The sequence below is a fragment of the Musca domestica genome, unplaced genomic scaffold (assembly GCF_030504385.1).
Source record: "Musca domestica strain aabys unplaced genomic scaffold, Musca_domestica.polishedcontigs.V.1.1 3, whole genome shotgun sequence".
NCBI classification, from domain to species: domain Eukaryota; kingdom Metazoa; phylum Arthropoda; class Insecta; order Diptera; family Muscidae; genus Musca; species Musca domestica.
In genome coordinates this window covers 8983561-9001164 of record NW_026712299.1, presented here as the reverse complement: position 1 = coordinate 9001164, position 17604 = coordinate 8983561, and the positions used below count along the sequence as shown (strand labels likewise).

General features: G+C 35.5%; 1 protein-coding gene across 4 annotated transcripts; it reads left to right on the top strand.

Annotated features, from left to right (window-relative positions):
- The first annotated feature begins 3114 nt into the window (after positions 1-3114).
- Positions 3115-15162, top strand: LOC105262366 (uncharacterized). Of its 4 annotated transcripts, XM_020039528.2 has the most exons (3): positions 6888-7086; positions 7143-7549; positions 13777-15162. In XM_020039528.2, exon 3 carries the CDS (start codon positions 13803-13805, stop codon positions 15093-15095), a length of 1293 nt encoding a protein of 430 aa, XP_019895087.1. In that variant the 5' UTR covers positions 6888-7086; positions 7143-7549; positions 13777-13802; the 3' UTR covers positions 15096-15162. The 4 variants fall into 4 exon arrangements, with proteins under 4 accessions (XP_058980511.1, XP_019895087.1, XP_011295563.1 ...); XM_059124528.1 differs by lacking the exons at positions 6888-7086; positions 7143-7549 and adding an exon at positions 3115-3197; XM_011297261.3 differs by having other exon boundaries at positions 6888-7549.
- The last annotated feature ends 2442 nt before the right edge of the window (positions 15163-17604 follow it).

The window sequence follows — 17604 nt, the reverse complement described above, 5'->3', positions numbered from 1 at the left end:
CCTACCACTTTCATCCTTCTTGGAACCGTAAGTATAAATAGTCAGAGGAGGTTCCCATCAGTCTGGAAGTTTAGCAGTACATCCAATGTAGATTGGGGAGGGGAAGATCGTACCGAAGTATTTGGAGCACGAAGAGAGATTCAGTGTAACTCCATCCAGTACTGGCAGCGTTTCTTTGGGAATAGTACAAATTTAGTCTTTGGTCAAGGGTCAGAAATATCATCTATCACTTATCAGCGTCACTACATCATCGGCATATGCGACTGGTCGAAACTCACAATTATTTCAGTAATCGCCAAAAGCCAAACCAGGGGTGAGAGAACTCCTCTCTGCGGGGTTCATCTGCTATCAGTTTTCCTAATGGAACTCTTTTCCAAGCTCAGGCATAACGAGCATTATGGATCAAATCCAGCTTCACATTTTTAAAAGTCCCCTCTATGGAAACCTACAAAGAAAAGTTGGAGTTTTCCATATTTTTCTCAATGAATCCGACAACTTTGTGTATGGCTTTCTCAGCTAACCGACCCTTGACATAAGCATGCTGTGATGTATTTTTATACCCTACACCATAAGGTGGTCAGGGTATTATGTCTTTGTGAATTTGTTTGTAACAGGCAAAAGGAAACGAGATAGACCCATGGTTCCTTTTGATGATCTGCATAGAATCACTTTCTGAGTTGATTTATGCATGTCAGTCCGTCCGTCCGCCCGTCTGTCCATGTATTCTTGTGAACAAAATTCAGGTCGCATTTATTATCCGATTGAGATGAAATTTTCCAAACAACATTTGTTTGTAATCGGTAAAAATTTAGATATAGCTCTCATATATATCTTCGTCCGATTTGCATTTTATTGTGCACCAAACGTGTAATATCAGCGCGAATTATATGGAATTTTGCACATACAACCAAATTAGACCTGAATATAAGTATGCCAAATTTGATCAAAATCGGTTCAGATATAGCTATAGCTCCGATATATATTGTTCATCCGATTTGTTATTTTGGTCCTCCGCAGCCGTAATATGCACTCCGTAACAACAATATTTGGGGAAATATATCAAATACAGCTCAGAAATACATTTGCTAAATTTTATCGAGATCGGTTCAGATTTGGATATAGCTCCCATATATAACTTCGTCCGATTTACCTTTGATTGTGCACCAAACGTATAATATTTGCCAAAATGGAATGGAATTTGGCACTTACGACCGAATTAAGTCTAGAAGCTAGTATGTCAAATTTGGTGAAGATCGGTTCAGATATAGCTTTAGCTCCCATATATACTGTACATCCGATTTGTCATATTTGTTACCCACAGCCGTAATATGCACTCCAACGAGTGCATACCCACGATATTCAGGGCAATATATCAAATACAGCTCAGAAATATCTTTGCCAAATTTTATAGAGATCGGTTCAGATTTGGATATAGCTCCCATATATATCTTTATCTGATTTCAAATTAATTTTGCACCAAATGGGCAATACGAGTCCGAATTAAAAAGATACAAATGTTTCGGCATATTTAGTCCTTTGAATTTTAAATTATAATTATAATCATACGAAGACATCGACCTGCACAGACAATTTTCTGTCTTAGACTGTAGTATCCATTATGTACTTGAAATACCATATTTGAAACAATGCCGGTGAATAATGTCGTTAAAATCGTCAAAATACCGAATATCGAGAGGTACCATTACATGGGGGCTATACGAAGACGTGGATCTACATGGCACATTTTCAATACCAAAAGTCCTGCAGACATAATATACATTTGAGTAAAATTTTATCAATCTACTTAATTTCGTTCGGAAGCTAGAGTGATTTCCACAGACGGATAGACAGACGGACATCGCTAAATCGACATAGAATTTTATGCTGAACAATTTTTTTAGCCAGGCTAAAATTTAAAATTCTTTCTATTAGAAATCCTGCGTTTTAGTTATCATAAAGGCGACTAACCTCTCTAAGGCAAAGTGTGCTCTTTAAGAAACACATTTTAAAATGAAGCTCTCGTTAGAACTGGTTTTAAGAAAATTGTATTCCTTTGGTCTCTTATCTTAGAAAATGTTGTGTTTACACTTCCATTGCACTGGAACTGACTTTCTGCAACCAAACTGAGCTAATTTGACTTTTAGGAAAAAGTGCTGGAAAGAGCACAAACTCTTCCCTGAGGGCAGAGAAGATTTCCCCATTGAATCCGACTGAGAGGGAAATTAATAGGAGTAATTGGAATGTTGGGGATGGGGAGACAATGCATTGAACATACACCTTGGCGTAACCAAAATATCGAACTTATACAAGATGCTTCGTAGAACATTGGCCCTTTAAAAGGTTGCCTTGTTGCACATTTTTTGAAGAAAGTGTATTCTTTAGAATCATTTATTTTTGTATGGATGCTCTTTGGATCGCACGGTTTTAGAAAGGATGTTACTTTGAGTCTTTTTTATGGAGAACCCTTTTTTTTAGAAATTTAACACTTGCATCGCATTTTGTTAGGAGGTTTGTCCATTAGCACCAATTATTTTGGAAGGACACCTTTTTGAGATTGCTTTCTGATTAGATAACTCGTTTCCATTTATTTATGGGTTTTGTATTTGTAGAGTTTTGACCTTTACCTCTCTCCCAGACATTTCTCTCTGTTCAAGAATAAAAATAATTAAAAAAATTCCATTTAGATTGTTGACGGTTTTTTATGCCAACCTTTGGCAACTCTTATCTAATATCCAAATTTCCTCACACTCACACTACACCTCACACCCACTCAAAAAAACTCATTTTACCAAAACTTCAACATTTTTTGTTTATTTACATTTGCATGTACGCTCCAGGACCGTAAATAAATAATTATAGATTTTCTTTCATTTTCACTGAATATTTTGAAGGGCGTTTAATCGAACAGTCACAGCCAGTCAGTCAGTCAGTCAGCACATAACAAGTGCTACAACTCAAAAAAAAAAAAAAAAACAACAGCAATAACAACAATAATAATAATTATCAGCAATATTTGACACGATTTGATTGAAATAACCGTCATCGGTAGTCATTGATTTCGAATGCCCTGCCCCTCAAAATAAGCGATTGATTTTCTCCATTTTTTTCATGGCAATTTTCCATGAAAGTTTTGTCGTTGGTGGTTTGGTGCACAAAAATCAGACACGAGACTGGAATTGTATTCAAATAATGTTTGGGTATGTATGTCCTGGTGTGATAATTATCTATGAGATCCATTGAAATTAAAGAGATACCCCTGCTGTGGTTGTTTGTGGGAAGGGGGAAAGGTATGTATTTTTAGTATTCGGGTGATACTTTACATACTTATTATACAAAAAAACATACACACATATAAAAGGGAATCAGGTATGGTAATGGTGGCATTGGCATAGTCGTCTGAAGAAAATTTACTTATTGTTATAATAATTGTAGAAAAATATAATAATTATTATATTAAATAGTTATAAAAAAATATAATTATAAATTTAATTTTTTTTTTGTGTAGCAGTTGGGAAAAATGCTCGCTCTTGATACCGACTAAAAATTCACATGTTAACCTTTGGGAGTTGCTACCACCTCGGCACCACTCTCGTATTATTTCAAGGTGGCTCTCGGGCTTCTAAGACCTTCTTCTTCTAGCTTGTTTACAAGCTCCACTATTCGTTTACAGGTCTTAGAGGAGTGCCTCAGCCCCACTTTTTATTCCCTACACCACATAGGAAGCGAGATAGACCCATAGTCACTTTTGAGGATCTTTATAGAATCACTTTCTGAGTCGATTTATGAATGTCAGTCCGTCAGTCCATGTATCCGTGTGAACAAAATGCAGGTCGCATTTATTATCCGATTGAAATGAAATTTTCCACACAATATGTGTTTGGCCAAAGGACGAACCCTATTGAAATGAGTGATAGTCGGATCACATTTAGATAAAGCACCCATATATCTTCAACCAATTTCGGGTTAATTGTGCACTAAAAAGCCAATATAAGTCCAAATGACCTGAATTTTGGTACATCCCACCAAATTGAGTATAGAAGCAAGAACATCAAATTTGGTGACTATCGGTTTAGATATAGCTAAAGCTCCCATTTACATGTTTCATCCGATTTGCGGTTTTAAGCCCTTCACATGCGTAATATGCATTCCACAAGAATAATATTTGGTACCGGTCATCAAATACTGCTCGAAAATACCTCTGTCAAATTTTATTAAGACCAAATAGACAATATCAGTCCAAATGCCCCGAATTTAGGCACATTCAACAGAATTCAGTCTAGAAGCAAGTACAACAAATTTGGTGAAAATCGGTTCTTATATAAAGCTATAGCTCCCACACACAGGGTGGGGATAAAAAAACTGTAACAAAGTCAAGCGCCATAATTTTAACATTTTTTTTTAATTTTGTTGAATCAATGCAAAAAATGTCGGAAATAGCATCAAATTTTAGAATAAGTTTAGATTTGTTCGAATCGGCCTTTAAACCGTCACACGCTGCCGAATATTGCTCTGCGGTATTTTGGCCCATTCCCGGCGAAGCGCTTGCTTGAGGTGATCGACACTTTGGTATTTTTTTTGTGCCAACCATGCTTTCCAAAATACTCCAGACACAATAGTCCAACGGATTGGTATCCGGCGATTTTGGTGGCCATTGTGGGCTGGAAATGAAGCGAGGAACCTCATTTTGTAAACATTCTTGGGTGGCGCGTGCTGAGTGCGATGGTGCTGAGACCTGTTGGAATGTCCAAGATCTGCGGCCAAAATGTTTGCGTGCCCAAGGCTTTAATACACACTCCAGAATATTTTCGCTATAATATTCGGCATTTATTCTAATGCCACGGTCGATTAATACGAGCGGAGAGCGACCATCGGCTGTTGTGGCGGCCGACTCCATCACCATGGCCGGCGTTTGAGTTCTGGTGGCCAGCCGAAGGTGCACATTTTCAGCTGACCTCTTTGGCAAGTAAACACCATCATTTTGTTTGTTTACAAACTGCTTTGGTGGACAACGAATGTTTTCTCATCAGAGATCGAAGAAAACCAAATTCGGCAGTTCACCACTTTCGGACAAGCGAAGCTACTCCTTAGCTCTTTTGAGTCTATTTTCTTTCTGTTGCGATGTAAGTTCTTGCACTTTTTGGAATTTCAATGACTTTACCCCGAGCTCATTTTTAAATATATGCCGAATGAAATATTGCTATATATTCAGCTCACGTGGCATTTTTCGGCCACTGTGACGCGGGTTTCGATCAAGTCGCTTCTTTACTTTTCGAACCATTTCTGCTGATTGCTGATGTTGCTATTTCCTTCCGTCCACTTCCACTTCCTTGACGTCGAGCTACGCTACCAGTATCACGGTAACGAGCGATGGCAGGAGACACAAAAGATTTATTCACATTTAAATGCTGGAGTGCCCTAACGATAACCAATTGCGGTTTTCCAGCCAAATATAAAGAAATCACACTGTCACTGGAATAATTTTAACAGCTGTCGGACGAGTGGCTTAGAAATGACAACAGTCAGAGCTGGGTGCAGTTTTTTCATCTCACCCGGTATCTTCAACCCATTTCGGTTTAATTATTCACCAAATGGTAAATATAAGTCCAAATTACCTGAATCATAGTGCATCCCGCAAAATTCAGTCTAGAAGCAAGTACATAACATTTGGATGATATGCATTCGACAGCATTGATATTATATTTGGTATCTGATATCTTATAGAGCTCGGAAATACCTTTGCACAAATTTAATCGAGTACGGCTAAGATTTGGATATAGCTCCCATATATATCCTTAATCCGATTTAAGGACGTGGACCTGCACAGACAATTTTCTGCCATAGGCAGTTGTATCCATTACGAACTTCAAACACCAAATTTGAAATAATTCCGGTAAATAATGTCGCTAAAATCATCAAAATACCAAACATCGGGAGGTACCTTTATATGGGGGCTAAACGAAGACGTGGACCTACATGGCCCATTTTCTGTCTTAGGCTGTAGTATCCGTAACGAATTTTAAATACCAAATATGAAACATTTCCGGGTGAATAATGTCGCTGAAATCATCAAAATACCAAATATCGGGAGGTACTGTTATATGGGGGCTATACCAAAACGTGGACCTACATCACCCATTTTCAATACCAAAAGTCCTGCAGACATAATACAAATTTGTGTAAAATTTTATCAACCTACTTCATTTCGTTCGGAAGCTAGAGTGATTTCCACAGACGGACGGACATCGCTAAATCGATATAGAATTTTATGCTGATCAAGAATATATATACTTTGTGGGTTCTAAAATTTATATTTCGAGGTGTTGCAAACGGAATGACAAACTTAATATACCCTCCATACTATGGTGGAGGGTATAAAAATTACTTATGCAGATCCGCGTCGTCGTATATCCCTAATGTTACGGTTTTCATTAAAGTGGCATTTTTCGTTGGATATTTTTGAAATTATTCAAGATCCTTCAAAATAGTGGAGGATATAAAAAGTTCGGGCCGGTCAAACGTAGCTGCTTCTGTACTTAGCTGATTTTTACTTGTTTTTTTTTTTTTTTTTTTTTTTTTGTAAAAACGAATCTTTAAACAATATTTGTTTGAATCGAACTTTTACTAAGAAACGGTCGTTAAAACCACTCTCTCTCCCCCTCTATATCTGTCAAACAATTGTCTCCTAAAATCAACATTTCTTTGAATATATATTTTTAAAACTGGGGTAAAATCTCTTTTTCCACTTGACTTTGTGTGAAGTAATCAAATTGGTATCCCTTTGACTTCCACAATTGGCTGGCAACTCTTTTTCTTCAATTGTTTTCTGAAATTTGTTAGCTGCCTAAAAGCATGCTTCAAAATATATAGTATGCACTGTTTTCTCACTTCATACATGGAAGCAGCCCTTTTTGGTTGATTCGCCAGCCATCCAGCCATTCAGTCATTTCAATGAAACCATTCAATTTGTTTTGTTTTTTTGTTTAGTCGTCAACGTCGTCGCTATACGAAGAGATGACGTTACGCTGATACGGGCCGATTTTGTTAGCTGATTTGCCAGAAGACGACGACAAACACGTTCTCGTTCGGGTCTGTAGATGGTTGACGGTTGAAGTTGAATTTAATTCCATTTTCCATTTATTTAGAATGGCATCGTCCTAGCGGCCAGGACGACGGTTGACGGTTTATCGTGTTTACCATCAATAACAAACAAAAGTTATTGTCGATATAGTGTTGTTGTTGCTGTTGTTTTTAAAAAGTTCGCCATTTGAAAAAAACAAAACAAAGAAACAGAAAAAAACAAAACTTTTATTCATTTATATGTTCTTGAAAAGAAATACAATTGGGGTTCAGGTGTGTGTAAGGAACTTTCCTTAAAGAAGTCCTTGGCAATATGTAAACATAATTAATGTGTTCAATAAGTGTAAACAAATAGAGAAAAACAAAACAAGACAACAAGCCATACGAAATGCAATCAGGGAGTTGTTCATCGAAGATGTTGAGAAATGACCGGCCCTAAGAAAGAGGAATTGTAGCAGTACGAGTTGGAAGGGTAAGATGAAATCAGATAGGAAACAAGTTAAAAAACAGTAAGTTCGGTCGGGCCGAACATTGAAACTAATTTGTAAATTTTCAAAAAAAAAAAAAAACAAAAATCCATAAAAAAATCTGTTTAAATTTTAAAAATACCGAATATAGCCGTTTTAATGGGGTCTATACGATGTGGACCTACAAAGGCATTGTTTGTCATAAGCTATTACCATATTCAAATTCGATAACTTGAAATATACGGTGAATAATGTAGCTAAAATCATGAAAATGTCGTATTAAGGGAGGTACCGTTATATGGGAGCTGTGTGAAGACCTGGACCAGCCAGACAATTTTCTGTCAGTGGCTGTAGCATCCATTACGAAGTTTAAATACGACATCTCAAACAATATCGGTGGGTATTGTAGCTAAACTCGTCAAAATACCGAATATAGGGAGGTACTGATATATGGAGCCTATACGAAGACGTGGACCTGCATAGACAATTTTCTGTCATAGACCGTAGTATCCATTACGAACTCTAAACACCAAATTTGAAACAGTTCCGGTGAATAATGACGCTAAAATCATCAAAATACCGAATATTGGGAGGTACCGATATATGGGCGCTATACGAAGACGTAGACCTGCAGAGACACTTTTCTGTCACAGGATGTAGTATCCATTACGAACTTCAAATACCAAATTTTAAACTAGTCCGGTTAATAATGCCGCTAAAATCATCAAAATACCGAATATTGGGAGGTACCGATATATGGGCGCTATACGAAGACGTAGACCTGCAGAGACACTTTTCTGTCACAGGATGTAGTATCCATTACGAACTTCAAATACCAAATTTTAAACTAGTCCGGTTAATAATGCCGCTAAAATCATCAAAATACCGAATATTGGGAGGTACCTTTATATGGTGGCTATATGTAAACGTGGACCTACATGGCCCATTAACGAACTTAACCTGCCTACTTAAGGATAACTCCGAATTCAAGCAATTTTTTTGCATCCGCCATGTTTCGGCAAATGTTGGAGTTTTGAGTACTTATTATGTAGAAAGGCGGTTCGGTACAGATCTTAAAAAATGTCCTCTCATTTAATTTATTGCGAGGGTCTAGGTCACTTATAAAATCTCTTGCCTCACACTGGCGTGAAGATAAAATCGTAGAGTTAAATGAGGACATAGCATATCACAAGGGTTTCTTACTCTCATTATTTTTGGGTAGATTTAATTATACCCTACACCACATAGTGGTAAGGGTATTATGTCTTTGTGCATTTGTTTGTAACATGGAGAAGGAAACGAGATAGACCCACAGTTACTTTTGAGAACCTTCATAGAATCACTTTCTGAGTCGATTTATGCATGTCAGTCCGTCTGTCCGTCCATCCGTCCGTCCGTCCGTCCGTCCGTCCGTCTGTCCATGTATTCTTCTGAACAAAATGCAGGTCGCATTTATTATCCGATTGAGATGAAATTTTCCAAACAATATTTTTTTGGCCCAAGGACGAACCCTATTGAAATTGGTGAGAATCGGATCAAATTTAGATATAGCTCCCATATATATCTTCATCCGATTTCGGGTTAAATGTGCACCAAATATCCACTATCAGTCCAAATTACCTGAATTTTAGCACACCCAACCGAGTTCGGCCTAGAAGCAAGTATATCAAATTTGGAGAAAATCGGTTCAGATATAGCTATAGCTCCCATATATATCTTTCATCCGATTTGATCTTTAAGTCCCTCACATTCCTACTATGCACTCCACAACCGTGATATTTGGTACCAGGTATTAGATGGAGCACAGAAATAGCTGTTTTAAATTTTATCGAAATCGGTTCAGATTTGGATATAGCTCCCATATATATCTTCATCCGATTTCTGGTTAATTGACCAACAAATGACCAATATCAGCCCAAATGGCCCGAATTTTGGCACATGTGACCGAGATTAGCCTCAAAGCAAATACAACAAATTTGGAGAAAATCGGTTCAGAAACAGCTATAGCTCCCATATATATCTTCATCCGATTTCGGGTTAAATGTGCACCAAATGTCCACTATCAGTCCAAATTACCTGAATCTTGGCACACCCAACCGAGTTTGGCCTAGAAGCAAGTATATCAAATTTGGAGAAAATCGGTTCAGATATAGCTATAGCTCCCATATATATCTTTCATCCGATTTGGTGTTTAAGCCTCTCACATTCGTAATATGCACTCCACAAGAATGATATTTGGTACCAGATATAAGATACAGCCCAGAAATAGCTGTTTTAAATTTTATCGAAATCGGTTCAGATTTGGATATAGCTCCCATATATATCTTCATCCGATTTCGGGTTAATTGACCAACAAATGACCAATATCAGCCCAAATGGCCCGAATTTTGGCACATGTGACCGAGATTAGCCTCAAAGCAAATACAACAAATTTGGAGAAAATCGGTTCAGAAACAGCTATAGCTCCCATATATATCTTCATCCGATTTCGGGTTTAATGTGCACCAAATGTCCACTATCAGTCCAAATTACCTGAATTTTGGCACACCCAACCGAGTTTGGCCTAGAAGCAAGTATATCAAATTTGGAGAAAATCGGTTCAGATATAGCTATAGCTCCCATATATATCTTTCATCCGATTTGGTGTTTAAGCCTCTCACATTCGTAATATGCACTCCACAAGAATGATATTTGATCAGATACAGCCCAGAAATAGCTGTTTGTAATTTTATCGAAATCGGTTCAGATTTGGATATGGCTCCCATATATATCTTCATCCGATTTCGGGTTAATTGTGCACCAAATGGCCGATATAAGTCCAAATGGACTGAATTTTAGTACGTCGGACCAAATTCAGCCTAGAAGCAAGTATATCAAATTTAGTGAAAATCGGTTCAGATATAGATATAGCAACCATATATATGTTTCATCCGATTTAGTGTTTTAGTCCCATACATTCGTAATATTCACTCCACAACCGTGATATTTGGTACCAGGAATTAGATGGAGCACAGGAATAGCGGTTTTAAATTTTATCGAAATCGGTTCAGATTTGGATATAGCTCTCATATATATCTTCATCCGATTTCGGGTTAAATGTGCACTAAATGGTCAATATCAGCCCAAATCACCAGTCTAGAAGCTAATACGTAAAATTTGGAGAAACCCGGTTCAGAGATAGCTATAGTTCGTAAAATGCACGATAGAATTAGATAGATTTTGATTTTGTACCAAATATCTCATAGAGCTCTGAAATGCCCTGTATAAACCTTTTTACGAGAGCTCTACTAAATATGCATAGTGGTGTAGGGTTTCATATAGTCGGCCCCGCCCGACTTTTGAGCTTTCCTTACTGGTTTTGAATTATAGAATTTCAGCGGAGGCTTAATTTCATGTTTCTCAGACAGCAGGTAGGCCATAATTGAACAATTCTCCGCTACATAAGGACCCCTTTTAAAGTCAGCTTATTTAAAGTTCTGATAGAGTCGGAGGTTAAATAGCTCCAAAGATATAACCCCATCTTAGGCAACTCCCTTTCATACACTATACAAAAATTTTACTTATTTTTTAAAGTCCATGTTCAAGTGGCGCCCAAACAAACAGCCAACGTTAGCTCCTTGTTCCTACTTTTGATTTTATCCCTGACGACTATCAAACTTCATTCTTATTATTTTAAGATAGCTTTCGCTTTGAATTTTAGCTTTCGCCCGAGGCTCAATTTCATGTTTTTCAGATAAAAGGCTGGTGTATGCCATCAATAGTAGGACCTGACGCCATTATCGTACAATTATCCGCAACATAAGAATCCCTCATGAAGCCAGCATATTAAAGAATCCGAAAGTGTTCCAGGTTAAACAGCTCCAGAGATATAAGTCCACTTTAGGGAACTCAAATTTTGGCACTACAGAACTCTTACTTATATTTTTTTTAATTCCAAGCTGAAGTGGCGCCAAAACAAACAGTTGGGGAGCCAATGTTACATATTTCTCAGAGGCTAGTTCGTTCGACAACCTTGTACACCATTACGAGGATTTACAACCATTTGAGGCCTATGATTCATCCCTCAAAAAATATCCTTAAAAATCCACGTTTCTGAATCTGAAGGTCCCTTACAAAATTATTCTTAACAAATCCACGTTTCTGAATCCGAAAGGACCTCAAAAATTATTCGTAAAAAATTACGTTTCTGAACCTAAAAGTCACTCAAAAATTATCCTCGTTACTGAATCTAATGTAGCTCAAAGACAACCATCCCTAAAAAACCACGTTTCTGAATCTGATAGTATTGCCCCTCAAAAAATTTCATTAAAAAACCATGTTGCGAAATCTGCAAGTCCCTCAAAAATTCCTCGTTTCTGAATCTGAAAGTTCCTCAAATATTATCCTTAAAAACTCCAAGTTTCTGAGTTTGAAAGTACCCCCAAAAAATCTAAGTTTTCTAAACTGAAAAAATTGTCCTTAAAAAAACAACGTTTCTGAATCTAAAAGTTCCTCAAAAATTATCCTTAAAAACTTCACGTTTTTGAATCTGAAAGTCCCTTAAGAAATTATCCTTAAAAAATTCACTTTTCTGAATTTGAAAGTCCCTCAAAAATTATCCTTAAAAACTGCACGTTTCTGAATCTGAAAGTCCGTTAAAAATTATCTTTAAAAAATCCACGTTTCTGAATCTAAAAGTCCTTCAAAAATTATTCTTAAAAAAACCACTTTTTTAAAAAGGTTTGCCCTTTAGTAAGAGATCCCTAAAAATGAATGTTTGGTCCTTGAAGATATATATTCTTATAATATAATTATATCTTACAAAGAAGATATAATAAAATATTCTTTAATCTTTTGCTCCTTGCAATAAATATTTTGTAAGAATCCAGATTTTTGGGCGATGAAAAAATGTTGTTTTCAAAATTTATCCTTGAATGAAAAATGTATCATTTTTAAATCCCTAAGTCTTAGTCCTTGGGAAAAAATTCTTTCGAAAATTCACAAAAAATATTGCTTTTACATTTTGTGGGTCCTTGGAAAAGTATTCTTTCGAAAATCCACAAAAAATGTTGTTTAAAAAATCCACATTTGTTGGTCCTTGGATAAGAAGCCCTCTATAATAAATTACGTTTTTGGTCCTTACAAAATTATTCTTTTAAGATATCTATATCTGTTAAAAATCTTTATTTTCCATGTTAAAAAAATGTTCTTTTTAAAATCTAGTTGTCCTTGGAAAGAAGTCTTCTTTCTTTGTAGGTACTTCGGAAAACTATTAAGAAATCCTCGAAAAAAGTCTTTTTAAAAACCCACCATTTTTTTGTCCCTAAAAAGAGGTCTTCTTTAAGAAAAAAACACGTTTGTTGGTCCTTAAAAAAAGACTTTTTAAATACCTAAATTAACATTTAACAAAGGTCCTTGGAAAAATTTATTTTCTTTTTAAAAAATCCTCGTTTGCTGGTCCTTTAAAAATCGATTTTATGAAAAATCCGCGTTTTCTGGTCCTTGAAAAAACTCTTCTTAAAAAACTCCTTTTTGTTGGTCCTTGGAAAAAATTTTCTTTAAAAAATCTTAAAAAGAGGACTTTTTTTTTATAAAATTTTAGTTTGTTGGTCCTTAGAAAAATGTCTATTATGAAAAATCCACGTTTGCTGGTCCTTGCAAAAAATTCTTCTTTAAAAAATCCGGGTGTGTTGGTCCTTGGCAAAAGTCTTTTTTGAACAAACCACGTTTGTTGGTCCCCGAAAAAAGTCTTCTTAAAAACACCCGATTTTGTTGGTCCTTGAAAAAAGTCTCCTTTAAGAAATTCTCGGAAAAAATTCAGATTTTATTATCCTTCGATAATAGTCTTCCTTAATCAATCTACGTTTGTTGGTGCTTGAAAAAAATTTGGTTGTTGAAAATATTTTCTTTTGAAAAAAATCCAGGATTTTTGGTCCTAGGAAAAAATATTCTCTACAAATTTCTCTTTTGTTGGTCCTGGGAAAATATATCTTGATATCCCTCTAATTTCTAATTTCCCCTAAAAATATACTTAAAAACTTCAAGCTCTTCTAGTCATTGATAGCTATTCTAAAAATACAACTTCTTTGGTCCTTGACAAAACAAAAACATATGTGAACACATGGCAACCCTTTATTAGAAACACATTAAATTATCGATATGTTAATCAAAACAAAACAAAAACAACAATAAAAATGTAATTTTCAATTTATGTATTTTTAATTTCCCATTGTTGTTCTTGTTGTTGTTTCAGACTGGCGCGCGATAATATCTTGTCCAATGGCAACGGAATACCAACTGTCACCAAAACAAAGGGGAAATCAGGAACAACAGCAGAAGAAGCAGCAACAGAAGACAACATTAAAAAGTAAAAGCCATCACCACCAGGGTCAGGAAAAACAATGGCCTGAAGGAAAATCGATAACAACAAAGAGCGGTGGTGGCGGTGGAGGTGCCGACGGCCACGTGACTAACGGCAAAACAAAGCTGTTGAAAAAACAGACACCTGTTGTGGTCTCAGCTGAGGGCAATGACGACGAAGTAGTGGTGGCACGACCATTGAGCAGAACCCAGCAAAATTGTGGTGTGGCAGAGGAGGCGGTATTTTATGATGACATTTTTGATGGGCCACCCCCCGATTATCGTATCTACCAAGAGGGTCAGGTTAATGAGTTTTTTGAGGCAACAAAAACAACAGCCACACAGGATATTGCCCCCAAGACGGTGTCCGAAATATGTCTGGTTAATGATCATTATATATTGGTGAAAATGCCAACCCAGCGAGAGGTTGGAGGAGAAATTATTCGAGAGGGTTCTAAGGGATGTCAAGGCTCCAACACCACTATGGCGGACCACAAAAATAAAGGCATATCAATGAATTACTGGCGTAAAAGACCTCAACGCCTAAGGAAAATTGCACCCATCCGGGGTGGTGAGTCATCGGATCATTTGGATGTCATTGTTGAGGAGGAGGATAAGGGCAGGGCGGACAGTAAAAGTTCCAAATCCCTACATTGTCTCAATGTAAATTCCTGTTGGGGTTCCAAAACGGATGATATTGAAATCTATGAAAGCAAGACAACCATACGAAAGACACCCGCCTTGGCCCAGGGCATCATCATGGTGAAAAGTGAAGAGGAGAGGGAAAAATCTGCGGAGAAATCCACTCAGACTCCTTTGAAGGATCAGAACAATAGAGTACCCGATATAGCAACTATTTCCGGTTCCAAGATAATGTCTTCCTCGGTGCACAATCAAATTTTATTGCACAACTCGGGGTCTCTGATAGCCGATAATGGTGACCCCAAACAATGGACTCTCCAGAATTGCCGTAAAAATACCACTCCCCGTCGTGGCAATCGTTTCCTCTGGCTCCTCCTGCCATTCCGTAGTAAATATCGCCGGACCAAAAAAGCAAAACCAAAAATTCAAGCAGTCGTCTATAAAACCTATTTCGTCAAATGGACCAAACCTCCGGAAAGTCTAAATCATGGCTTTGGTGGGGCCCAATCATCAAAATTAAGCGAATTGGGAGCGTCCGTTTTAAGACGCTGTCGTTCGGCAATATTTTGATATCAATTTATGTACCAGTACATGTTTAAGAAGGAAATAAAAAGAGAAAAGAACTATTTTTATAAAATATTCGAGAAAAAATATTTTTTAAGGGACTTTTTTTCAAGGACCAACAATTGGGATTTTTCGATGAAGACTTCTTTCCAAGGTCCAACAAAATAGGGTTTTTTATGTAGACTTTTTTTCAAGGAACAACAAACGCAAATTTTTTTAAAGAAGTATTTTTTTCATGGACCGATGAAATTGGCCTTTTTAAAAAGTGATCACAAATAATAGCTAAAAACGGCGAAAACGCAATATTTAAGGAGTTATGGCCATTTTAAAATATGATCCAATTCATGCCTTAAAAAGTGATCACAAATAATAGCTAAAAACGCCGAAAACTCAATATTTAAGGAGTTATGGCCATTTTAAAATATGAACCAATCCATGCTTTAAAAAGTGATCACAAATAATATCTAAAAACGCCGAAAACTCAATATTTAAGGAGTTATGGCCATTTTAAAATATTTAATAATTCATGCTTTAAAAAGTGATCACAAATAATAGCTAAAAACGCCGAAAACTCAATATTTAAGGAGTTATGGCCATTTTAAAATATTTAATAATCCATGCTTTAAAAAGTGATCACAAATAATAGCTAAAAACGTCGAAAACTCAATATTTAAGGAGTTATGGCCATTTTAAAATATGAATCAATTTATGCCTTAAAAAGTGATCACAAATAATAGCTAAAAACGCCGAAAACTCAATACTTAAGGAGTTATGGCCATTTTAAAATATGAATCAATTTATGCCTTAAAAAGTGATCACAAATAATAGCTAAAAACGCGGAGAACTCAATATTTAAGGAGTTATGGCCATTTTAAAATATGAACCAATTCATGCTTTAAAAAGTGATCACAAATAATAGCTAAAAACGCGGAGAACTCAATATTTAAGGAGTTATGGCCATTTTAAAATATGAACCAATTCATGCTTTAAAAAGTGATCACAAATAATAGCTAAAAACGCCGAAAACTCAATATTTAAGGAGTTATGGCCATTTTAAAATATTTAATAATCCATGCTTTGAAAAGTGATCACAAATAATAGCTAAAAACGCCGAAAATTCAATATCTAAGGAGTTATGGGCATTTTAAAATATTTAATAATTAATGCTTTAAAAAGTGATCACAAATAATAGCTAAAAATGCCGAAAACTCAATATTTAAGAAGTTATGGCCATTTTAAAATATTTAATAATTCATGCTTTGAAAAGTGATCACAAATAATAGCTAAAAACGCCGAAAACTCAAGATTTATGGCGTTATGGCCATTTAAAATATGAACCAATTCATGACTTAAAAAGTGATCACAAATAATAGCTAAAAACGTCGAAAACTCAATATTTAAGGAGTTATGGCCATTTTAAAATATAAACCAATTCATGCTTTAAAAAGTGATCACAAATAATAGCTAAAAACGCCGAAAACTCAATATTTAAGGAGTTATGGCCATTTTAAAATATTTAATAATTCATGCTTTAAAAAGTGATCACAAATAATAGCTAAAAATGCCGAAAACTCAATATTTAAGGAGTTATGGCCATTTTAAAATATTTAATAATTCATGCTTTAAAAAGTGATCACAAATAATAGCTAAAAATGCCGAAAACTCAATATTTAAGGAGTTATGGCCATTTTAAAATATTTAATAATTCATGCTTTAAAAAGTGATCACAAATAATAGTTAAAAACTCCGAAAACTCAATATTTAAGGAGTTATGACCATTTTAAAATATTTAATAATTCAAGACTTAAAAAGTGATCACAAATAATAGCTAAAAACGCCGAAAACTCAATATTTAAGGAGTTATGGCCATTTTAAAATATGAACCAATTCATGCTTTAAAAAGTGATCACAAATAATAGCTAAAAACGCCGAAAACTCAATATTTAAGGAGTTATGGCCATTTTAAAATATTTAATAATTCAAGACTTAAAAAGTGATCACAAATAATAGCTAAAAACGCCGAAAACTCAATATTTAAGGAGTTATGGCCATTTTAAAATATGAACCAATTCATGCTTTAAAAAGTGATCACAAATAATAGCTAAAAACGCCGAAAACTCAATATTTAAGGAGTTATGGCCATTTTAAAATATTTAATAATTCATGTTTTAAAAAGCGATCACAAATAATAGCTAAAAACGCCGAAAACTCAATATTTAAGGAGTTATGGCCATTTTAAAATATGAACCAATTCATGCTTTAAAAAGTGATCACAAATAATAGCTAAAAACGCCGAAAACTCAATATTTAAGGAGTTATGGCCATTTTAAAATATTTAATAATTCATGGTTTAAAAAGTGATCACAAATAATAGCTAAAAACGTCGAAAACTCAATATTTAAGGAGTTATGGCCATTTTAAAATATGAATCAATTTATGCCTTAAAAAGTGATCACAAATAATAGCTAAAAACGCCGAAAACTCAATACTTAAGGAGTTATGGCCATTTTAAAAT